The 25,274-nt window shown below is 43.6% G+C and overlaps 1 protein-coding gene and 1 long non-coding RNA gene across 4 annotated transcripts in view; one reads left to right on the forward strand and one right to left on the reverse strand.

Moving 5' to 3' along the window:
• Positions 1-12,098, reverse strand: part of LOC133555037 (uncharacterized) — a 51,483-nt gene extending 39,385 nt beyond the window's left edge. For both annotated transcript variants that reach the window (XR_009807261.1, XR_009807260.1), the window contains exon 1: positions 10,546-12,098. This is a non-coding gene — a long non-coding RNA (uncharacterized LOC133555037). The remainder of the gene's footprint in view (positions 1-10,545) is intronic.
• The window catches only part of hs3st1l2 (heparan sulfate (glucosamine) 3-O-sulfotransferase 1-like 2), a 39,554-nt gene extending 23,321 nt beyond the window's left edge, over positions 1-16,233 (forward strand). The window contains exons 2-4 of one of the 2 annotated variants that reach the window (XM_061904441.1): positions 13,366-13,689; positions 14,822-15,519; positions 16,101-16,233. In XM_061904441.1, the coding sequence (XP_061760425.1) occupies positions 13,450-13,689; positions 14,822-15,487 (906 nt within the window). In that variant the 5' untranslated portion in view covers positions 13,366-13,449 and the 3' untranslated portion in view covers positions 15,488-15,519; positions 16,101-16,233. Of the gene's footprint in view, positions 1-13,365; positions 13,690-14,821; positions 15,520-16,100 lie in introns of those variants that run through there. The other variant, XM_061904448.1, reaches the window with a different exon arrangement.
• Positions 16,234-25,274: the final 9,041 nt, after the last annotated feature.

The raw sequence follows: 25,274 nt of genomic DNA on the forward strand, positions 1-25,274 counted from the left end.
ACACCCGTAGTTTGGGTTTTGATACGGTTGACCCAGATCTTGGCAGGGTGCACGCTCTGGTTGCTAGGACAAAGAGGTGGTGGTGGTTGGGGGTGGGGGGGTTAGCGATGGGAGGGGCTTTTATTTTAGGGGTGTAGGGGGTATCATGTTAGCTAGCTTCTGCTCCTGAAGCGTCACACACAAAAAGGGGAAAATGTGTCAAAAAATGCTTTTACTTCTCCGACACGTACACCATATCCGGCGCTGTTATAAGTACGATTGACTCAGAATTTCATGGCTGCAACACGTGCCAAAGTAGTTGGGAAAGGGCATGTTCACCACTGTGTTACATCACCTTTTCTTTAAACAACACTCAATAAACGTTTGGGAACTGAGGAAACTAATTGTTGAAGCTTTGAAAGTGGAATTCTTTCCCATTCTTGTTTTATGTAGAGCTTCAGTCGTTCAACAGTCCGGGGTTTCCGCTGTCGTATTTTACGCTTCATAATGCACCACACATTTTCGGTGGGAGACAGGTCTGGACTACAGGCGGGCCAGGAAAGTACCCGCACTCTTTTTTTACGAAGCCAGGTTGTTGTAACACGTGCTGAATGTGGCTTGGCATTGTCTTGTTGAAATAAGCAGGGGCGTCCATGAAAAAGACGCCGCTTGGATGGCATGTTGTTATGTTGTTCCAAAAGCTGTATGTACCTTTCAGCATTAATGGTGCCTTCACAGATGTGTAAGTTACCCATGCCTTCGGCACTAATGCACCCCCATACCATCACAGATGCTGGCTTTTGAACTTTGCGTAGATAACAGTCTGGATGGTTCGCTTCCCCTTTGGTCCGGATGACACGATGTCGAACATTTCCAAAAACAATTTTAAATGTGGACTCGTCAGACCACAGAACACTTTTCCACTTTGCATTGGTCCATCTTAGATGATCTCGGGCCAAGAGAAACCGGCGGCGTTTCTGGATGTTGTTGATAAATGGCTTTCGCTTTGCATAGTATAGCTTTCACTTGCACTTACAGATGTAGCGACAAACTGTATTTAGTGACAGTGGTTTTCTGAAGTGTTCCTGAGCCCATGTGGTGATATCCTTTAGAGATTGATGTCGGTTTTAGATACAGGGATGGAAGGTCACGGTCATTCTATGTTGGTTTCCGGCCATGCCGCTTATGTGGAGTGATTTCTCCAGATTCTTTGAAACTTTGGATGATATTATGGAGTGTAGATGTTGAAATCCCTAAATTTCTTGCAATTGCACTTTGAGAAACGTTGTTCTTAAATTGTTTGACTATTTGCTCACGCAGTTGTGGACAAAGTGGTGACCCTCACCCCATCCCTGTTTCTGAATTACTTAGCATTTCATGGAAGCTGTTTTTATACCCAATCATGGCACCCACCTGTTCCCAATTAGCCTGCACACCTGTGGGATGTTCCAAATAAGTGTTTGATGAGCATTCCTGAACTTTATCAGTATTTATTGCCGCCTTTCCCAACTTCTTTGTCAAATGTTGCTGGCATCAAATTCTAAAGTTAATGATTATTTGCAAAAAAAATGTTTATCAGTTTGAACATCAAATATGTTGTCTTTGTAGCATATTCAACTGAATATGGGTTGAAAATGATTTGCAAATCATTTTATTCCGTTTATATTTACATCTAACACAATTTCCCAACTCATATGAAATAGGGTTTGTTATCTTCAATGTTCTCTACTAAATCTTTTCAGCAAAAATATGGCAATGTGGCAAAATGATCAAATATGTCACATAGAATGGACCTGCTATCCCCTTTTGAATAAGAAAATCTCATTTCAGTCACCTTTTCGCCTCCAAACATATTGCTGGGTATTGTGGCCAAACTGCACAATTTTTGTTTCATCTGACATCACATGGCCAAAAATAAGACCTTCCAGAGGAAAGTTCTGTGGTCAGATGAAACAAACAAATGAGCTGTTTGGCCACAACACCCAGCAATATGTTTGGAGGAGAAAAGGTGAGGCCTTTAATCCCAAGAACACCAGCTCTACCGTCAAGCATGGTGGATGTAGTATTCTGCTCTGGGCCCGTTTTGCTGCCAATGGAACTGCTGCTTTACAGAGAGAGTAAATGGGACAATGAATAAAGAGGATTACCTCCAAATTTTTCAGGACAAGCTAAAATCATCAGCCCGCAGGTTGGGTCTTGGGCGCAGTTGGGTGTTCCAACAGGACAATGACACCAAACACACGTCAAACCTGGTGAAGGAATGGCTAAATCAAGCTAGAATGACGTTTTTTTTTTGAATGGCCTGACTTAAACGTGTGGACAATGCTGAAGAAACAAGTCCATGTCAGAAAACCAACACATTTAGGTGAACTGCACCAATTTTGTGGTCAAAAATGTAAGCAAAAGCTTGTGGATGGCTACCAAAAGCGCCTTGTTGCAGTGAAATTCCCCAAGGGACATGTAAGCAAATATGAACATTGCTGTATGTATACTTTTGACCCAGCACATTTGTTCACATTTTCAGTAGACCCGTAATCAATTCATAAAGGAACCAAACTTCATGAATGTGTTTTGTGACCAACAAGTATGTGCTCCAATAACTAAAAAACACCCCGTTGCCATATGAGTTGGGAAATTGTGTTAGATGTAAATATAAACATAAAAAAATGATTTGCAAATCATTTTCAACCCATGTTCAATTGAATATGCTACAAAGACAACATATTAAATGTTCAAACTGATAAACATTTTTTTTTTGCAAATAATCATTAACTTTAGAATTTGATGCCAGCAACACATGACAAAGAAGTTGGGATAGGTGGCAATAAATACGGATAAAGTTGAGGAATGCTCATCAAACACTTATTTGGAACATGCCACAGGTGTTCAGGCTAATTGGGAACAGGTGGGTGCCATGATTGGGTATAAAAACAGCTTCCATGAAATGCTAAGTAATTCACAAACAAGGATGGGGTAAGGGTCACCACTTTGTAAGCAATTTGTCGAACAGTTTTAAAACAACATTTATCAACAAGCTATTGCAAAGAATTTAGGGATTTTACCATCTATGGGCCGTAAAATCATCAAAAGGTTCAGAGAATCTGGAGAAATCACTGCACGTAAGCGATTATATTACGGACTTTTGATCCCTTAGGCCAGGGGTCGGGAACCTTTTTGGCACAGAGAGTAATGAAAGCCAAATACTTTCAAATGTATTTCCTTGAGAGCCATATCATATTTTTTATAAATAAATAAATGGATTGTACTTGTATAGCGCTTTTCTACCTTCAAGGTACTCAAAGCGCTTTGACACTACTTCCACATTTACCCATTCACACACACATTCACACACTGATGGAGGGAGCTGCCATGCAAGGCGCCAACCAGCACCCATCAGGAGCAAGGGTGAAGTGTCTTGTTCAGGACACAACGGACGTGACGAGGTTGGTACTAGGTGGGAATTGAACAAGGGACGCTCGGGTTGCGCACAGCCACTCTCCCCACTGCGCCACGCCGTCCCTGAATACTGAATACGACCAAATATGTGCATTTTTTAAGTAAGACCAACATTTTTAGAGTATAATAAGTCTCTAATTATTTTGAATAACATTGTTATTTCTTGAACAGGTGCGGTAGAAAATGGATGGATGGATTAAAATGCATGAGAATGTTTTATATTTTGAACGTTATTTCTAAAGGGGAACATTATCACCAAACCTATGCAAGCGTCAATATATACCTTGATGTTGCAGAAAAAAGACCATGTATTTTTTATTTCCGAACTCTAAATGGGTGAATTTTGGCAAATTAAACGCCTTTCTGTTTATTGGTCTTTTGACGTCACCGAGGTAACACACCCGCCATTTTCATTTTCACATTACAAACACCGGGTCTCAGCTCTGTTATTTTCCGTTTTTTCGACTATTTTTTGGAACCTTGGAGACATCGTGCCTCGTCGGTGTGTTGTCGGAGGGTGTAACAACACTAACAGGGAGGGATTCAAGTTGCACCACTGGAAAGAAATCTGCCGCCAGACCCCCATTGAATGTACCAGAGTGTCCGCACATTTTACCGGCGATGCTAAGACAGACATGGCACAGAGATGTATGGATGACCTGCAGATGCATTTGCAACGATTAAGTCAACGAAATCACAACGCTGAGTTTTGTTGATGTTGTTGACTTATGTGCTAATCAGACATATTTGGTCACAGCATGACTGCCAGCTAATCGATGCTAACATGCTACGCTAATCGATGCTAACATGCTATTTACGCTAGCTGTATGTACATTTGAAACTAGATACCCACATTTAATGCAAAACAAACACTTACCAATCGACGGATTTAAGTTACTCCAGTGTCACAAGATGCGAAAGTCCTGATCGTTTGGTCCGCACATTTTACCAGCGATGCTAATAAGGCAGCCATGCTATGGGCCACTTTATTAGGTACACCCACGCTATGGCCGAATAGCGTCAATAGCTATTCGCTCAATGGCTTCAGTTTCTTCTTCAATTTCATTTTTGCTATCTGCCTCCATACTCCGACCATCTGTTTCAATACATGCGTAATCCGTTGAATCGCTTAAGCCGCTGAAATCCGAGTCTGAATCCGAGCTAATGTCGCAATATCTTGCTGCGGTAACCGCCATGTTGTTTGTATTGGCAGCCTTGTATGACGTCACAGGGAAATGGATAGTGGTTTTGAAGACAGCGAAAATAAGGCACTTTAAAGCTTTATTTAGGGATATTCCGGGACCGGTAAAATTTTGAAAAAAACTTCAAAAAATACAACAAGCCACTGGGAACTGATTTTTATTGTTTTTAACCCCTTTGAAATTGTGATAATGTTCCCCTTTAACATTGTGATTACCAGCGGAATTATTCATTACTAATCGTGTTAAGCAATGTCAGCTAACACTTATCTGAGAGCCAGATGCAGTCATCAAAAGAGCCACATCTGGCTCAAGAGCAATAGGTTCCCTACCCCTGCCTTAGGCAGTACTGCATCAAAAACCGACATCAGTGTGTAAAGGATATCACCACATGGGCTCAGGAACATTTCATAAAACCACTGTCAGTAACTACAGTTGGTCGCTACATCTATAAGTGCAAGTTAAAACTCTACTATGCAAAGCCAAACCCATTTATCAACAATATCCTGAAACGCCGCTGGCTTCGCTGGGCCCGAGCTCACCTAAGGTGGACTGATGCAAAGTGGAAAGGTGTTCTGTGGTCTGACGAGTCCACATTTGAAATTATATTTGGAAACAGAGGACGTGGTGTCCTCCGGAACAAAGAGGAAAAAACCCATTCGGATTGTTATAGGCGCAAAGTTCAAAAGCCAGCATGTAGATGGTATGGGGGTGTATTAGTGCCCAATGCATGGGTAACTTACACATCTGTGAAGGCACCATTAATGCTGAATGGTCCAAACAGGTTTTGGAGCAACATATGTTGTCATCCAAGCATGGACGCCCCTGCTTATTTCAGCAAGACAAGTGTTTAGCCAGCGTGGCTTCGTAGTAAAAAAGTGCGGGTACTTTCCTGGCCCGCCTGCAATCCAAACCTGTCTCCCATGGAAAATGTGTGGCGCAATATGAAGCGTAAAATACGACAGCAGAGATGTTGAACGACTGAAGCTCTACATAAAACAAGAATGGGAAAGAATTCCACTTTCAAAGCTTCAAAAATTAGTTTCCTCAGTTCCCAAACGTTTATTGAGTGTTGTTAAAAGAAAAGGTGATGTAACACAGTGGTGAACATGCCCTTTCCCAACTACTTTGTCACGTGTTGCAGTAATGAAATTGTAAGTTAATTATTATTTGCAAAAAAAATAAAGTTTATGAGTTTGAACATCAAATATCTTGTCTTTGTAGTGCATTCAACTGAATATGGGTTGAAAAGGATTTACAAATCATTGTATTCCGTTTATATTTACATGTAACACAATTTCCCAACTTATATGGAAACGGAGTTTGTACATCACAAAAATAATTACAGTTGTAGAAATGACTGGAAACTCAAGACAGCCATGACATTATTTTCTTTACAAGTGTACGTAAGTAAACCTTTGACCACGACTGTATATTCTAGGGCGAATGGTCAGTGTCAAAATGCAGGGTATACATGTGAACAAGTGTAAGTGACAAGAAGCTACAAACTGTGCCCAAAAACAACAACACCATCAATGACGCCAGCGTCACCAAGCTGAGACGGCACGGAGGGGTCGGAGGCTCCCTGAAGACGCAATTAGCTCCCGGCCGCTGGAACCAGATGAGGTTTCCCGCTCAGCTGAGCCGCGGTGGCACTAATTAATAACAACTGGTCTGCCTCGGCGCGACAACGACACCAACAGCAACAGGAAGTGCGGACGGACTGAAAACCATTCGTCACACCGGCTCCCCCTCAGGCGGTTCGTGGAAGGACAACTGAAGCGTGTGTTGCTTTGCTCAAGGGCAGATTGTTGTCTCGGGAGACAAAAAAAAAGGATGTTTCCACCTCATGAATGTCAGCAAACAAATGAAAGTGTTGTCTGGGGAAAGTTGACAGCTGGTGAGACGACGCACTGCTGAGTCACATGGCTGAAGGTCAGTTGACTCGCTAAATGTGCCTGTTGGCGCTTGTTTGGCTTTCCACGCTGGTAAACATGATTCAAAAAGTAGGACGACGGGGGGTGGGAGGAGAACACCTCAAAACGTTTGAGTACAAATCTGAAATACTCCTCAATCTTGCCAGATCCGCGCTCATCGATGGATGTATAGTGTACATTTTTTTTCCTTTCTTGCAAGACTTATTCCAAAAGTAAGGGGCGTAAAAGACAAGTCGTCACATTATTTTATTTGGCCCGCGAAAGCCTGGAAATAATGTGTTAATACAATGCTTACCGTATTTCCTTGAATTGCCACCGGGACGCTAATTAATTTAAAACCTCTTCTCACTCCGGCATTTACCAAAGGCATGCGGTAAAGGCAAGCATGCGCTAATTATTTTAAAACCTCTTCTCATTCCGGCGCTTACCAAAGGCATGCGGTAAATTTAGGCCTGCGCTTATAAATTTGAGTGTGACGTAAGGATACCATCATGAAAAGCACATTTAATAAAAAAACGTTATGGTCTTACCTTTACTTATAAATGAAGTCCATGCGCAGCTCCTTCTGATCAAAAGCATCGATAACTTGTTTATAGAAGTCTCCCTTATCTTTCTTCAGTTTTAAAAGTATCTCTGTCTCGATAGAGAACTTCCTTTATAACCTCCTGCTTCGATTGAAAGTCCAGTTTAGAAAACTGTTTCATTTTAGATATTTAATCCTCCATGTTAAAAGTGCAAGCAAGAGGAAAAAATAAACAATCGCTGCTCACTCTTGCTGCTTGTTGTCACTTCTTCTGCAGCCGAGTAGTCGCAAGAAGGATCACTAGGCCCCTCTACCACCAGGAGGAAGGAGTCATTTAACGACTCATATTTGACACACGCAGCTACGGTATATTAATAAAACATAGCTGCTTACTGTTCTTTTTAGCATATTCAATAGCTTGGACCTTAAATCCTACTGAATAGCTCTTTATCTTCTTCCCTTTATGCGATTTCAAATCATCAAAATCAGCCTCCTCCATTTTGAAAATGATGACAGGTGAAGTGTCATTCCTGACGTGACGAGTTTGACCCCGCGGAAATCTTAGGCACGTGCTAATTATTTTGCGAAACGAGTTTGACCCGGCGGAAATTCTAGACATGCGCTAATAAAAATAAATATTTTGCGAAACGAGTTTGACCCGGCGTTAATCCTGAGCCGGCGGTAATGCTAGGCATGCGCTAATTATTTTGCGAAACGAGTTTGACCCGGCAGTAATTCTAGGCAGGCGCATACTATGTATTCGGCGGCAATTCAAGGAAATACGGTAATCTTTTCTTACGAAATATATTTATTTCCCTTTTGACATTAAAAATCATGCACTGCATGCAATTGCACATCTTTTAAAATTCCATCCATTTTCTACCGCTTATTCCCTTTTGGAGTCGCGGGGGGCGCTGGCGCCTATCTCAGCTATAATCGGGCGGAAGGCGGTGTACACCCTGGACAAGTCACCACCTCATCGCAGGGCCAACACAGATAGACAGACAACATTCACACTCACATTCACACACTAGGGCCAATTTTAGTGTTGCCAATCAACCTATCCCCAGGTGCATGTCTTTGGAAGTGGGAGGAAGCCGGAGTATCCGGAGGGAACCCACGCATTCATGGAGAGAACATGCAAACTCAACACAGGAAGATCCCGAGCCTGGGATTGAACCCAGGACTGCAGGACCTTCGTATTGATGATCAAAAAACAAATATTATATTATCATGTATTCCAAATAAATGTTAAAATAAAGACAAACACTGTACTGTTTCACTAAAGGTAGAAAAGCCCTATACAAGTATAACCCGTTTACCATTTTACTGTCATGATGGGGGGGGGGGTCGCAGATTGCTGCGAGGACTGTTCTCCCGGGATGCAATCGGACTATACTGGACACTGCTTGTAGGTAGGAACATTATTTAAATATTCAAACTCAAAGTACTACAAAAAGCGCTGAAGGCGAAGGCACAGCTTAATGCAGGAAACAAAAGCTAAGACTTAGCATAAACTAAGGCCATGAAACATGGAACTAAAAACATGAATAAAAACCCACTAAACTGTGTCTTGAAACAAAGAGCAAGAACTACGGACACGAAACAAAAAGACTTACTGGACACGGCATGAATCAAACAGCGTGATCTATGGCAAGAAAAGTCAAAACAGGGCAATTTCGCAGGCCTACTAACTGGCAAAACAAACTTAAATAATAGTCTCTGATTAGAGCAGGTGCGTGATCCAAACACATGACACAGGTGAAACTAATCAGTCGTCATCGAAACTATAACAAACAAAGGAGCGCAAATGTTACACATATAGAAAGATGGGCCAACTTTCTTTGTGCGACACATTTATTTTTCAAGATCAAACTGCAAAACAATTAACACAGCGTTACAACCAGAGCTTGATGCATCTGCTTTTTTCATATCACATACTGACAGACTTCTTCTGCAAAATACAATGTCTGGAGTTGAACAATTTTCAAGTACCTCTGAGGATATATGTCGTGAACTTACTCTTAAAGTAAAGCTAACTGTATTTAGGGACCGAATGTCCCTTTGGGACAGAGGACCCTATTGTATTTCTAAGGTTTTATTCTTATTATACCGCCGCCTCTTTGAGCTGTAATTTGAGCCCCTTAACATACTTCAAAACTCACCAATTTTAACACACAAATCAGGACTGGCAAAAATTGCAATCTAATCAAAAAACCAAAACCCAAAACTAGGAAAAAACAAGGGCAAAACTGCTTGTAACTTCCGTTACAAATGTCGTGGAGACATGAAACAAAAACCTCTATGTAGGTCTGACTTAGACCCAGATTTCATACAGTGACCTCCTTCAGCAAAAATTAACAGGAAGTTGGCAAAAACCCCTTCAAAACAAAAGTTTCCTAAAAAATTGCATTTTTGCCTCTTTGAGCTGTAATTTGACCCCCTTAAAATGCTTCAAAACTCACCAAACTCGACACACACATCAGGACTGGTAAAAATTGCGATCTAATAAAAAATACCAAACCCCAAAACTCAAAATTGCGCTCTAGCACCCCCTAAGAATAAAACACTGACAAAACTGCTCTTGGGAAGAAAACACAGACAAAACTGCTTGTAACTTCCGGTAGGAATGTCGGAGAGACATGAAACAAAACCTCTATGTAGGTCTCAGTTAGACCTATATTTCATTAATTGACATCCTTCAGCAAAGATCAACAGGAAGTTTGCATTTACCCCTTCAAATCAAAAGTTTTGTAAAAACCTGTCACCTTTTTTCAAACGTTATCTCCTCTGAGAGCGTTTGTTGTGTCAGCTTAAAACTCGCACAAGAAAGAGATTGAACCCCTCTGATCAAAATTTGCGCAAAGAGTTTTTCTAACTGCTCCGGTTTTGATTTTACGAGCCTTCAAAGAACCACTGCGCTGATGCTAATGCCATCTCAAGATGGCCGCTTAAAAGCAGGAAGCACCAGCGTGACCACACAATGCAGCGAAGGTAGGTACTGTGCGGGTAAAGATTTGTTGACTGGGTGAAAGAAGGAGGCACCAGTTTGACACTAGGATACAGAGAAGGTAGGTAATGTGCAGGTAAAGATATGTTGTCTGGGTGATGGCAGGAAGCACCAGCATGTATGGGTGAAAGAAAGAAGCACCAGTGTGACCCCAGGATGCAGGGAAGATAGGTAATGTGCAGGTAAAGATATGTTGAATGGGTAAAGGCAGGAAACACCAGCAAAAGTCGGTCCCATCCATCGCTGCTTGCAGCTTTAATTTTCTTTGTCACCGTGGTCACTGTCTTACGAACGTCCGCCATCTTAGAAAATAACCCTGAATGTGACTTGTTTTTAACGCATAACATTAACAAAACAAACCTTAGTTCAACATTGCTTACTCTAAAAAGTACAGAATAAATTATACTACTGTTTGTATGTGTTATATGCAAAGCAGCTTACCTGAAAAACAATTAACACAGCGTTACAACAGGAGCTTGATGCATCTGCTTTTTTCTTATCACATACTGACAGACTTCTTCTACAGTGTTAGCTACTGGGACCAATGGCACCAAGCGCCCTCTGCTGGTAAAACTAAATATCGCATGCTGCATAGAAATACATAGAAAACCTTGCTATCACAAAAAAATAAGTCTATATAGTATTTAAATCGAGTTTTCTGACCTTAAAGAGTTTTTAATGGGGGGCAACTATTTTAATCCAAATAAATCACTAAGTGCCACACAAACAGGAACTAATGGAGTCCAAAAACTAACAAAAAAATAACAAAACATAATTAGGAAACCACAGAACATGACATTTACTTAAGTATGTGCTTGAATAATGATTTCAAAACAATGTATCAAATTGTAGACTACAAAATTTACAATAGATTTTACAGTTAAATTCCGCCAAATTTTTTACCTCGAAAATCAACTTTGGTCCTGTGTTTTTAGAGATGTCCGATAATGGCTTTTTTGCCGATATCCGACTTGTCCAAATCTTAATTACCGATTCCGATATCAACCGATACCGATATATACAGTGGTGGAATAAACACATTATTATGCCTAATTTTTTGTGATGAATTAAACAATGCAACAAGGTTTTCCAAAATAAATCAACTCAAGTTATGGATAATAAATGCCAACAAGGCACTGTCATATTTATTATTGAAGTCACAAAGTGCATTATTTTTTTTAACATGCCTGAAAACAGCAGCTTGGAATTTGGGACATGCTCTTCCTGGGAGAGCATGAGGAGGTTGAGGTGGGCGGGGTTGGGGGGGTGTATATTGCAGCGTCCTGGAAGAGTTAGTGCTGCAAGGGTTTCTGGGTATTTGTTCTGTGGTTTTTATGAATAGAATAGAATAGAATGGACTTTATTGTCGTTATATTCTTTGTCATTATATTTGCATATAACGAGATTAAAGACTCCAACCTAAGGTGCGGTAGTGGGAACAAATATGGGGTGAAATAAATAAAACAAGAGGTAACAAAGGAAAATACTAACAATTGAAATAAACGGACTACTATCTAATAAAAATAATAAACAATCCTGTACAATATACGAAACAATATAGAAATACAAAATACTGTACAATATACAGAACAAGACAAGAGTACCAAAGTAATAAATAACAATCAGTGCCGTGTTACGATGCGGATGTTCTACCGAAATGTTTTTGTCATTCTTGTTTGGTATGGGTTCACAGTGTGGCACATATTTGTAACAGTGTTAAAGTTGTTTATACGGCCACGCTCACTGTGACCTGTATGGCTGTTGACCAAGTATGCGTTGCATTCACTTGTGTAGGTGAAAAGCCGTAGATATTATGTGATTGGGCCGGCACGCAAAGGCAGTGCTATAAAAAAACACCCCAAATGTTGCATATTACCTGTCTTGTCATCCTCGTCCGGACAAAAGGATGACACGGCAGTACCTCTGGATCAAAAGAGCCGTCGGAGAAGCTTTACTCAACCAAAAGCAGAAGGATGACACGACCGGAAAAACACTTCAGCAGCTTATGTAAAAAAATATGTTGTTGATTTACTATATATATATATAGTGTGTATGTATGTATGTATATATATATATATATATATATATATATATATATATATATATATATATATATATGGACTGTATATGTATATATATATATATATATATATATATATATATATATATATATATATATATATATATATATACACACACACACACACATGTATATTCATATATTACTCATTGTTAAATCAATCAATCATTATATAGCCCTTAATCACAAGTGTCTCAAAGGGCTGCACAAGCCACAACGACATCCTCGGCTCAGATCCCACATCAGGGCAAGGAAAAACTCAACCCAGTGGGATGACAATGAGAAACCTTGGAGAGGACCGCAGATCTAACATAATAGTGAAAGTCCAGTCCATAGTGGATCTAATATAATAGTGTAAGAGTCCAGTCCATAGTGGATCTAACATAATAGTGTGAGAGTCCAGTCCATAGTGGATCTAACATAATAGTGTGAGAGTCCAGTCCATAGTGGATCTAACATAATAGTGTGAGAGTCCAGTCCATAGTGGATCTATCATAATAGTGAGAGTCCAGTCCATAGTGGATCTAACATAATAGTGTGAGAGTCCAGTCCATAGTGGATCTAACATAATAGTGAGAGTCCATTCCATAGTGGGGCCAGCAGGAAACCATCCTGAGCGTAGACTGTCAGCAGCGCAGAGATGTTCCCAACCGATGCACAGGCGAGCGGTCCACCCCGGGTCCGGGCTCTGGACAGCCAGCACTTCATCCATGGCCACCGGGCCTGTGTCCCCCCCCCCCCTCCACAAGGGAGAGGGGGGCAGAGCAGAAAAGAAAAGAAACGGCAGATCAACTGGTCTAAAAGGGGGGTCTATTTAAAGGCTAGAGTATACAAACAAGTTTTAAGATGAGACTTAAATGCTTCTACTGAGGTAACATCTCCAACTGTTACTGCTAGAACATTCCAGAGTACTGGAGCCCCAATAGAAAACGCTCTATAGCCCGCAGACTTTTTTTGGGCTCTGGGATTCACTCATAAACCGGAGTTGTTTGAAGGCAGATATCTTGCCGGGACATATGGTACAATACAATCAGCAAGATAGGATGGAGCTAGACCGTGTAGTAGTTTATACCTAAGTAGTAAAAGGTGGCGCTCTGAGGGCAACCATAACTGCGATGTGGCCCTCAATGAGAACGAGTTTGACACCCCTGACCTCAGAGAATGTGTGATCTTTGTCACAGGTGACATCAGTGAAGACCCCAGAAGACGTCTGGAAGGTCCATGAGTGTTTGGACATAACCCCTGCTGTGTGCGTGTGTGTCACCATGCTGTGGACGCTGCTACTGGCGCTGCTGGCGCTCCTGCTGCTGCACACCCAGCTGTCTGTTTGCTTCAAAGAACTCCGCAGCAGGGGTCCCGGGCTCTCCGTCGACTCGCCGTCGTCCCACAACGCCAGCGACCAGCGGCTGCCGGGTGCCATTATCATCGGCGTGCGTAAAGGTGGCACCAGAGCCCTGCTGGAGATGCTCAACCTGCACCCGGATGTGGAGGTGGCAAAGGCGGAGGTAGGGCATCATTAATTAACCTTTAAATAAGCCAGGCGTCTACAAACTTTTACAGAACAAAAGAAGTCACAGTCTTTCTGGGATTGAACAAAATACACAACAAGTAAACGCTTCTAGGTATCAAATATCTCCTTTGTTGAGCTAACTCCACAATAGCTAATGATAAAGTTAATGTACAAACCCCGTTTCCATATGAGTTGGGAAATTGTGTTGGATGTAAATATAAACGGAATACAATGATTAGCACTGCGACTTCTCTAGGGTGTACTCCGCCTTCCGCCCGATTGTAGCTGAGATAGGCACCAGCGCCCCCCGCTGCCCCAAAGGGAATAAGCGGTAGAAAAGGGATGGATGGACAATGATTTGCAAATCCTTTTCAACCCATATTAAATTGAATGCACTACAAAGACAAGATATTTGATGTTCAAACTCAAAAACTTTATTTTTTTTTAGCAAATAATAATAGAATTTCATGGCTGCAGCACGTGCCAAAGTAGTTGGGAAAGGGCATGTTCACCACTCTGTTACATCACCTTTTCTTTTAACAACATTCAATAAACTTTTTGATGATTATACGGACCGTAGATGGTAAAATGCCTAAATTCCTTGCAATAGCTCGTTGACAAATGTTCTAAAACTGTTCGACAATTTGCCTGCATAGTGGTGACCCTCACCCTATCCTTGTTTGTGAATTACTTAGCATTCAATGGAAGGTGCTTTTATACCCAATCATGGCACCCACCTGTTCCCAATTAGCCGGCACACCTGTGGGATGTTCCAAATAAATGTTTGATGAGCATTCCTCAACTTTATCAGTATTTATTGCTACCATTCCCAACTTCTTTGTCAAGTGTTGCTGGCATCAAATTCTGAAGGCAATGATTATTTGCAAAAAAAAAAAAGTTTATCAGTTTAAACATCAAATATGTTGTCTTTGTAGCATATTCCACTGAATATGGCTTGAAAATGATTTTCAAATCATTGTATTTCGTTTATATTTACATCTAACACAATTTCCCAACTCATAAGGAAACGGGGTTTGTAATTTATCTGTTAAATAATATATTGTGATTATTGCAGGAGGCTACATTATATATCGTGATATTGATTTTCACTGTATGTATCCTGACAGGTGCACTACTTTAACGTGGAGGAGCACTACCGCCGAGGCCTGGCTTGGTATCGAACCCAGATGCCTTTTACCCTGCATGGTCAGCTGACCGTGGAGAAGACCCCCGGCTATTTTGCGGCCCCACAAGTCCCCGCCCGGGTCCGGGCCATGAACCCTGCCGTCCGCTTGCTGCTCATCGTCCGTGACCCGGCCCAGAGGCTGGTTTCCGACTACACCCAAGTCCTCCACAACCGCCTGACGCGCCACAAGCCCTACCAGCCTTTGGAGGAGCTCCTGCTCCACGAGGGCGCCATCGACCCGGGCTACAGAGCGCTGCAGAGGAGCCTGTACCACGAGCACCTGGCCCGCTGGCTGGAGGTCTTCCCCCGGGAGCAGATCCACGTGGTGGACGGCGACGCGCTTATCCGAGACCCCTTCCCCGAGCTGAGGAAAGCCGAGAGGTTTCTGGAGCTGCCGCCGAGGATAACTCCAGACAACTTCTACTACAACACCACCAAGGGCTTCTACTGCCTCCTGTCAGCAGGACACGACAAGTGCCTGGACCAGTCCAAAGGGCGACCGCACGCGCCCCTGAGCACCCACACCTTCCGGAAGCTCTGCCGCTACTTCAGGAAGCCCAACAAGATGTTCTTCGGCATGGTCGGGAGATCCTTTTCCTGGTGCTGACACATTTAAGGGCCACCCACCATAGCGCTCAGGTACAAAATGGCCGACGGGGGGGGGCCACACCAAACTTGTAGGACCGTGCTGCCGCCTCCAACCGAGCCATTTTCCACTAGCACTTCTTTCATAGCGGGTTTCAAACCATCATCCCGTTTCATTCATGTAGATGAAATGTTGCACTGTGAACTCTTCAAACATTTTTCGTACCCAACTTGAAAGTTTTTCTGATTACTTATTTTGTTACGATAGGGCACAGGTGTCAAACTCAAGGCCCGGGGCCCAAATCTGGCCAGCCACCTCATTTAAAGTGGCCCGTAACATAATTCTAATTGGGTCCGCCACATCATTTTATTGTTGACCAGAACTTCATTTTAACATTGCCTGTAGCACGCCACATAATTCTAAAGTGGCCCATCACATCATTAAATGTGGCCTTTCATGTCATTTTAAAGTGGCACGCCACATCATTTTATGTGATCCGCCAAATCATTTATGTGTCCAGCCACATTTTTTAATGTGGCTGTCACCACCTGCTGCCACCTAGTGGTTTGTATTCAGTTTCCTTTGTTGGTGCAGTTGACCTTGTGACCTCACTCCAGTTCTCTTTCCACTGCAGTTCCCGTCTCTCTCGTGGGTGGAGCGGCGAGACGTGCACAGCTGTTTCTAATTTTGATTGAGGATATTTAACCTGCAATTTGGCAGCTGGATGGCACTTGGCGATTCAACCCTGTGGCTTCACTCCGAGATCTCTCCTGCGTTCTGCTACGCTTGTTCCTGACTGCTCCTGGTGCCATCCAGCCTGTGTCTTAGTTTGTAGTTGCACGTCTTGCAAACTCCAGCCCAAGTTTTAGTTTAGATTGGATAACTTTTGTTGTTTTTGCCACGAAGCCCTTTTTGAGTTTACCTTCTTGCTTCGTCGTCCTTAGTTATCTCCTTTTTGGAGCACCCTTAGTTGTAAGTACATTCTACTGAGTAAAGACTGTTTTACTCACCTTTCGTGTGTCTGCATCCTTGGGTTCCTCGCCACACTTGTAATACCAAACCGTGACAGAATCGCCAAGTCAAGATGGAACCCGCAGACGAAGATCCAGTTCGACGGGCCCTCAGGGCTCATGGTCAGCAGATAAGTCAACATGATCAAAGTCTGGCCGAACTGACAGCAATGGTGCGGGAGATGCACACCCGCATGCTTGTCCCTCATCCGCTACAAAACCCGGAGGTAGTTCAACCGGCAGCAGCAAACCTCGGTTCCCCCGAAGTCTCGACACCGAGTTTTTGTGCCCGGGAACCCAGCATACCACACCCATCTAGGTATGAAGGGGACTTTGGTAAATGCAGACTCTTTTTGTACCAGTGCTCTTTAGTATTTGCACAGCAGCCTCACTCATATTCAGCTGATCCCGCCCGAGTGGCATATATACTCAGCCTACTGGCCGGAAGAGCAGCACGCTGGGCTATGGAGGTATGTGAGAGCAAACCAGAACTTCGCTCTAGTCTAACCCTGTTCTCTGCTGAGCTGTGCAGTGTGTTTGACCATCCTGTGAGGGAACGAGAGGCAGGCAGCCGCCTCCTCGCGCTTCGACAGGGGACTTCCTCCGTAGCCGACCACTCTATCTCCTTCCGAATCCTGGCAGCAGAGAGCGGCTGGGAGGAGAGAGCATTGCGGGGAATTTTCCTGGCTAGTCTCAGCCCCCGCATCCAAGACGAGCTGGCGGCCCGTGACGAGACCCAGACCCTTGAAGAGCTCATCTCGCTTTCCATCCGCTTGGACAACCGTCTACGAGAACGTCAAGCCCAAAAGGAGAGGGATCCTACGTCCACCAGGTGGCAGTCACCGACCAGCCCTCTACTACCTCAGTCCAAACCTCAGGGGGGATCGCTTCCGCCTCCTGTTTACAGTTCCCCGGAGGAGGGGCCAGAGGGCGCAATACCCATGCAGTTGGGTGGCAACCGCCTGTCATCAGAGGAGAGAAGTCGAAGGATAAAACTGAGGCTATGCTTGTATTGCGGAGCTGCGGACCACTTCCGCATTCACTGCCCTGCGCGCCCTATCAAAGACCGTCCTGCTTCCACCAGAGATCTTCCGCTGCCAAGATTACCATCTTCGCCGCCTGCCCCGGCAGCTACGTCTGCACCTCCTCAGCAGATGGGAAGACTCAAAGTAGAAGGTACTCTGTTTTGGGTGGGGGGATCATGCCCTATCAAGGCACTTATTGACTCAGGGGCAGATGAGAACATTATTGACTGTGATCTTGTTAAGTCATTAAAAATTCCTGCTGTGGGTATCGAACGTGTAAAGACGGTTAGCTCACTTGACGGGCGTCACCTGGCTAATATTACGCATCAAACACTCGACACATCTCTCCTTATTTCGGGAAACCACCGTGAGAAGGTTAGTTTTTTTATTATGCCGTCTCGCTCGGCTCCTGTAGTTCTTGGTCTTCCTTGGTTGCAACGTCACAGTCCGAGCATAGATTGGACTACACTCAAGATTATGAACTGGAGTATATTTTGTCATAGTCACTGTCTGCGTTCCGCTGCGTCTCCTATTAAGCCAGTCATTCCGTCCAGTCCGCAACCCCCTGATTTATCACTAATCCCTGAGGAGTATCATTCACTTAGGGAGGTGTTTTGTAAAGACCGGGCGACAGCCCTACCTCCCCACCGCCCATATGATTGTGCCATTGACCTCCTTCCAGGGTCTACGCTACCTTCGTCAAGGTTGTTCAATATTTCACGTCCCGAACAGCTTGCTATGGAGGAATATATCTCCTCGTCACTTGCTGCCGGACACATTCGTCCTTCTTCCGCTCCCGTAGCGGCGGGGTTCTTTTTTGTCAAAAAGAAGGATGGAGGGCTGCGACCATGTATTGACTATCGAGCGCTAAATAAGATTACTATTAAGAACAAATACCCTCTTCCACTGCTAGAATCTTCTTTCACACCTCTGCATGGGGCGGTAGTTTTTACCAAGCTGGACCTACGCAACGCGTATCACCTTGTGCGCATTCGTCAGGGCGACGAATGGAAGACTGCTTTTAACACCCCATTAGGCCTCTTTGAATATTGCGTCATGCCGTTTGGGCTCACTAATGCTCCCGGTGTTTTTCAGTGTTTGATCAACGACGTTCTCCGCGACATGATAGGTCGATTTGTAGTAGTTTATTTAGATGACATACTTATCTTTTCACGCTCCATCGAAACACACCGCCAACATGTTCATCTGGTTTTGCTGAGACTGTTAGAGAACCGATTGTATGTTAAGCCCCAAAAGTGCACGTTTCATTCTCCCACTGTCATTTTTGGGGCTGATTGTAGAAAAGGGGCAGGTTAAACCAGACCCAGCTAAGGTCCAAGCAGTGGTAGACTGGCCAATTCCGACTTCCAGAAAACTGTTGCAACAGTTCCTCGGGTTCGCTAACTTTTACAGACGTTTTATTAGGAATTTTAGTAAGATTGCGCAGCCGCTTAATAGACTAACTTCCTCCAAGGTTTCTTTTGAGTGGTCCTCTGAGGCGGATCAAGCCTTTCGGCACCTTAAATCCCTTTTCACCTCTGCTCCTGTATTAGTTCACTGTAATCTTGATCTCCAATTTTTTGTTGAGGTAGATGCTTCTGACACCGGTGTAGGGGCTGTTTTGTCCCAGCGTTCCACTGTCGATCAGAGGCTGCACCCCTGCGCTTTCTTCTCCAAACGCCTGTCACCAGCGGAAAGGAACTATGACATTGGGAACCGAGAGCTGCTGGCAGTCATCCTGGCTCTTCAAGAATGGAGGCACTGGCTGGAGGGGGCCAAACATTCTGTCGTCATATACACTGATCATCGTAACCTAGCCTACCTTCGCTCTGCTCAACGCCTCAATCCCCGCCAGGCCCGTTGGTCACTATTCCTCACAAGGTTTGATTATTGCATCACTTTTCGCCCAGGGTCACACAACGTTAAACCTGATGCCTTGTCGAGGATGTTCTCTCCCTCTACAGAAGACACCCCCCCAGAGACCATCATTCCCCAGTCCCGGATCATTGGTGCAGTACAGTGGAAAATTGAGAAGCGGGTGTCGGAGGCTACCAGGGACTCTCCTACTCCGGCTGGTTGCCCCCCTGGTCGCCTTTTTGTACCAAAGACTCTCCGTCCAGAAGTCTTGTCTTGGGCTCACTCCTCCAAGATCGCCTGCCACCCTGGGGCCAAACGCACTGAGTTCCTACTGACTCAGCGATTTTGGTGGCCAACCGTTCAAAAGGACACTAGGAGATTTGTGGCCGCATGCCAGGTCTGCGCCAGGAGCAAACCATCCCATATGGCTCCGGCGGGGTTGCTGCAGCCCCTTCCCATTCCCTCTCGTCCATGGTCGCACATTGCTCTGGACTTCGTCACAGGTCTACCCATCTCCAGGGGGTTTTCTGTTATCCTCACCATTGTTGATAGGTTTTCTAAGTTTACACATTTTATCCCCCTTCGTAGACTTCCCTCCTCCCTGGAAACGGCAAAATTGCTGGTCACCCACGTGGTTCGTCTTCACGGAATCCCAATGGATGTGGTATCTGACAGAGGACCTCAGTTTTCTTCGGCTACATGGAGAGCATTCTGCAACCTGTTGGGGGCGACCGTCAGTATGTCATCAGGATACCACCCGCAATCTAATGGACAATCCGAAAGAGCCAACCAGGACTTAGGAGCGGCCTTGAGATGTGTCTGTCACCAACATCCAGCATTGTGGTCCACCTATCTCCCTTGGGTGGAGTATGCCCGTAACACCCTCATTTGTTCATCTACTGGCCGGTCTCCTTTTCATGTTGTGCATGGTTTTCAACCTCCTATATTTCCCTCTCAGGAGGTTGAGTCCGCAGTTCCTTCCGTGAATGCCTTCCTGCGCCGGGCACACCGTGTTTGGCGTGATACCCGTGCCGCCTTGTCTCAAACTGCCAGACGAAACCAGACCGTGGCTAATCGTCACCGAAGACCAGCCCCTGACTACAAACCCGGCCAAAAGGTTTGGCTCTCATCCAGAGACGTTACGCTGCCAGGGGAGTCAAGGAAACTGGCACCCAGATTCATAGGACCATATGAGGTGGAACGGATGATCACCCCTGTCACAGCTCGACTCAAGGTACTTAAGTCGTTCAAGTCATACCATGTCTCCCGCCTGAAGCCCGTTGAGTCAAGCGACCTTAGTCCCCCTTCAGTGTCCCCCCCAGCTCCTCTGCAGGTGAAGGGTCATCCGGCCTACATTGTCAACACCATTCTGGACGCCAGGAGGCGAGGCAAGGGGGTGCAGTTTCTGATCGACTGGAAGGGTTACTCGCCAGAGGATCGCTCGTGGATATCTCGTTCTCTTATACTTGATAAATCCTTAATCACTGATTTTTATCGTAGATTTCCTGAGAAGCCAGGTGGCGTCCGTTGATTAAGGGGGGGGATACTGTCACCACCTGCTGCCACCTAGTGGTTTGTATTCAGTTTCCTTTGTTGGTGCAGTTGACCTTGTGACCTCACTCCAGTTCTCTTTCCACTGCAGTTCCCGTCTCTCTCGTGGGTGGAGCTGCGAGACGTGCACAGCTGTTTCTAATTTTGATTGAGGATATTTAACCTGCAATTTGGCAGCTGGATGGCACTTGGCAATTCAACCCTGTGGCTTCACTCCGAGATCTCTCCTGCGTTCTGCTACGCTTGTTCCTGACTGCTCCTGGTGCCATCCAGCCTGTGTCTTAGTTTGTAGTTGCACGTCTTGCAAACTCCAGCCCAAGTTTTAGTTTAGATTGGATAACTTTTGTTGTTTTTGCCACGAAGCCCTTTTTGAGTTTACCTTCTTGCTTCGTCGTCCTTAGTTATCTCCTTTTTGGAGCAACCTTAGTTGTAAGTACATTCTACTGAGTAAAGACTGTTTTACTCACCTTTCGTGTGTCTGCATCCTTGGGTTCCTCGCCACACTTGTAATACCAAACCGTGACAGTGGCCCACCACTTTTTCTTAATTTGGCCCGTGCCATAAAATTCTAATGTGGCCCATCAAAGCGCTTTGAGTACCTTGAAGGTAGAAAAGCGCTATACAAGTACAACCCATTTATTTATCACATAATTTTAACGTGGCCGTCCATGTCATTCCATTATTTTACGTGGTCCACCACCACGTCAAAGAAAAATGAAATAAAAATGTTTTTTTTCATTTTCATTCTGGATACATTAGCACAGGTATAGCAAAAGAAGATGTTTACCTTTCAATGACTTTATATGGTCAACCATATAATTTTATGGTGGCCCGCCACATTAGATTATTGTGGATTGCCACATCATTTTAATCTGGCTCGCTGTGTCATTTTATGTCATCTGCCACACTGTTGTATATAATCCCCAGCTTCATTTAGTGGCCGGGCACTTCTTTTTAGTGTGACCAGCCACATTTTTCAACGTGGCCAGCCAAATCAATTTATGTGGCCCACTATGTCATTTAAGTGTCCTGCGAAAGGCTGGAAATTAAAAAGAAAGTACTTTCTGGCTAAATGTGTATTTGTTCTTTCAATTATGACACTTGAATATTATCTGATGTTGCAAACAGTATCTTTGGTTATCAAAAATCAACACTTAAAGGCCTACTGAAATGAGATTTTCTTATTTAAACGGGGATAGCAGGTCCATTCTATGTGTCATACTTGATTATTTCGCGATATTGCCATATTTTTGCTGAAAGGATTTAGATAACATCGACAAAGTTCGCAACTTTTAGTCGCTAATAAAAAAGCCTTGCCTGTACGGGAAGTAGCAGACGATGTGCGCGTGACGTCACGGGTTGTGGAGCTCCTTACATCTGAACATGGTTTACAATCATGGCCACCAGCAGCAAGAGCGATTCGGACCGAGAAAGCAACAATTTCCCCAATAATTTGAGCGAGGATGAAAGATTTGTGGATGAGGATAGTGAGAGTGAAGGACTAGAAGAAAAAAAAAAGACAGGGCAGTGGGAGCGAATCAGATGTTATTAGACACATTTACTAGGATAATTCTGGAAAATCCCTTATCTGCTTATAGTATAAGTAGTGTTGTAGTGAGACTATACTAAAAATTTTAATTTCCCCTAGGGGATTAATAAAGTATGTCTGATTTTGATTCTGATACCTGAAAGTCGGAAGGGTGTGGCCACGGGTGTGGTGACCGCCAGTGTTTCTGAGGGAAGCCAAGCAGCTGCCTCTTTGATAGGTGCACTAGGAACGACGCAAGCTCCGCTCATGTCTACGTTAAGAGCCGACTTATTACCACCATTTTCTCACCAAAACCTGCCGGTTGACATGTAGTCGGGAACTATGTTCGCTTGACCGCTCTGTTCCATAGTAAAGTTTCACCTTCGGGAATGTAAACAAGGAAACACCGGCTGTGTTTGTGTTGCTAAAGGCAGCCGCAATACACCGCTTCCCACCTAAATCGTTCTTCTTTGACGTCTCCATTATTAATTGAACAAATTGCAAAAAATTCAGCAACACAGATGTCCAGAATACTGTGGAATTATGCGAATAAAGCAGACTACTTATAGCTGGGATCGGGCTGGAAAAAAATGTCCGCTACAATCCGAGACGTCACGCGCACGCGTCATCATATGCGTCATCATACCGCGACGTTTTCAACAAGATACTTTGTGCAAATTTAAAATTGCAATTTAGTAAACTAAACCGGCCGTATTGGCATGTGTTGCAATGTTAATATTTCATCATTGATATATAAACTATCAGACTGTGTGGTCGGTAGTAGTGGGTTTCAGTAGGCCTTTAAATATCTGATTATCATCTCGTTTACAATTTCAAAGCAAGCAATCCAACAATGTTTAACAAATATAATTAAAAATGGTGTAACAAAGTTATTATACTTGTATATTCATATATGATCACCGTTACATGTGGCCCTCTGAGGGCAGCCACCATTGTGATGCGGCCCTCAATAAAACTGAGTTTGACACCCACACATTAGGCTGACTTATGGATGTCCTGCAAAAATGCCATTTCTTTTTTAGACGCACCTCTTCTGTTTTTTTTTTCAGGACTAATGTCATATGATTTGTGTGTCTTTTTGCAATCCATCAAAATAAAAGTCTCAATTGATACAACACAATTAGTGTCTACTTTTGTGTCAAAATAAAATACAAATGTGGCCTTTATAAAGATATTCTTCAAAAAATATATTTGTTTCTGTGTCCTCAAAGCGAGAATCTGTGATCGCTCTCAGATGCTTTAAAGTTCAGGCTTTGCTACACGTCTTAGTATGAAGCTGTGTTGTACATTTGAACCCAGAAATTGTGGATTTCCTTACTTGGTGACATCATGCAAGTATGCAAACTGCTTCATTGTTAGCATGCTAACACTAGGACCTGATTATGCTAATGATAGCATGCTAATCATTTTTTAAACTAGTTTTGCATTGGTTTTGATTAATTGAGACTTTTATTCATAGATTGCACAGTACAGTACATATTCCGTACAATTGACCACTGTGGAGAGGGGCGCGTCCTACGCGTTCCCTGCGGGCGGGGCATGCGCAGGAGCCGGCCACGAAGCAGTAATCAGGTGAGCAGATACCTCAACTGGGACGAGTTATCTAATCACTTGATCCTTTATCAGCAGGGCTGGAGATCATGAGAGAAAAACGACAGGAGGGAGAGACTGACGGACGGACGGGGGAGTGGAAGGAAGAGACAATGGTGTATAATCAGAGTGAGCTGAAAAGCCAAAAAGAGTGGTGAACAACGTGACTGTGTTGTATAAAGTCAGAAACATTAAAAAGAAAGTGTAACCACTGAACAAAGTGGGTTGTGTCCGTGACAAAGTGGAGGTTTTTCAACTTGTTTAAGTCGGGGTCCACGCTAATCAATTCATGGTCTTTAAAGCAACTGCCCAAAAGGCAGTAAGTTCCCGACCCAGAAACTATGCCAAATTCAAGATTTCGGAGGGAATGTTCTAGTTTATGTTCGTATTGTTTCATTTTGGACAAAGGCAGTACTTATCAATGGTTTTGTTACGCGCCCCCTAATAAGAAGGAAACTTTTGGCGCACCCCCCTCCCCCCAACCCCCACCCCATTGTCCACTGCGATTATGAATACCATATTTCCTTGAATTGCCGCCAAAACAAGAACTAATGTACTACACACAGGAAAACACCAACAAAACAGGAAAATAAGAGCGCAAAACAAGAACTAAAGTACTACACACAGGAAAACACCAACAAAACAGGAAAATAAGAGCGCAATATAAGAACTAAAAGCACTACACACAGGAAAACACCAACAAACTCAAAATAAAGCATGAAGACCTGGTGGAGTTTCATTTAACGTTTTCTGCTGGTAGTGTGCCTCCGTATTTTTAATGAAAAAGATGTGCCTTGCCTCAAAAAAGGTTGAAAAACACTGGGCTAGGAGACCCTGAGAGTAACAAGCTGTAGAAAATAGATTAGAAAGGACACATTTTAAAAAAAACTGGATTTGACGCGGGCGGGCCGTATTTGTTGTCTTTATTTTTTAGTTTTACCCCATGATTTTTGTCAAGTGTTGTGCTTTTTTAGATGTGCTTATCCCACACTTGAAAGGATGTACCAATGCTGAATATGGCTTCTGGATTTCACTCAAAAGACCAGACCGTCATTTTTTTTCCCTTTTATTTTCCTTTAGTTTTCAACAATTTCTTCAAACAATGAAACAGCTTCTTTTGTCTTTTAAGCAGCCTTTAGCAGCCTTTGGTAGCTTTCAGGAGCTTTTAGAGTCCTTGGTAGCTTTTGGCAGTCTTAGTTTTTCGGTGAAAAACCTTTAAGGACAAA

This window comes from Nerophis ophidion, linkage group LG01 (genome assembly GCF_033978795.1).
Source record: "Nerophis ophidion isolate RoL-2023_Sa linkage group LG01, RoL_Noph_v1.0, whole genome shotgun sequence".
Lineage (NCBI taxonomy): Eukaryota > Metazoa > Chordata > Actinopteri > Syngnathiformes > Syngnathidae > Nerophis > Nerophis ophidion.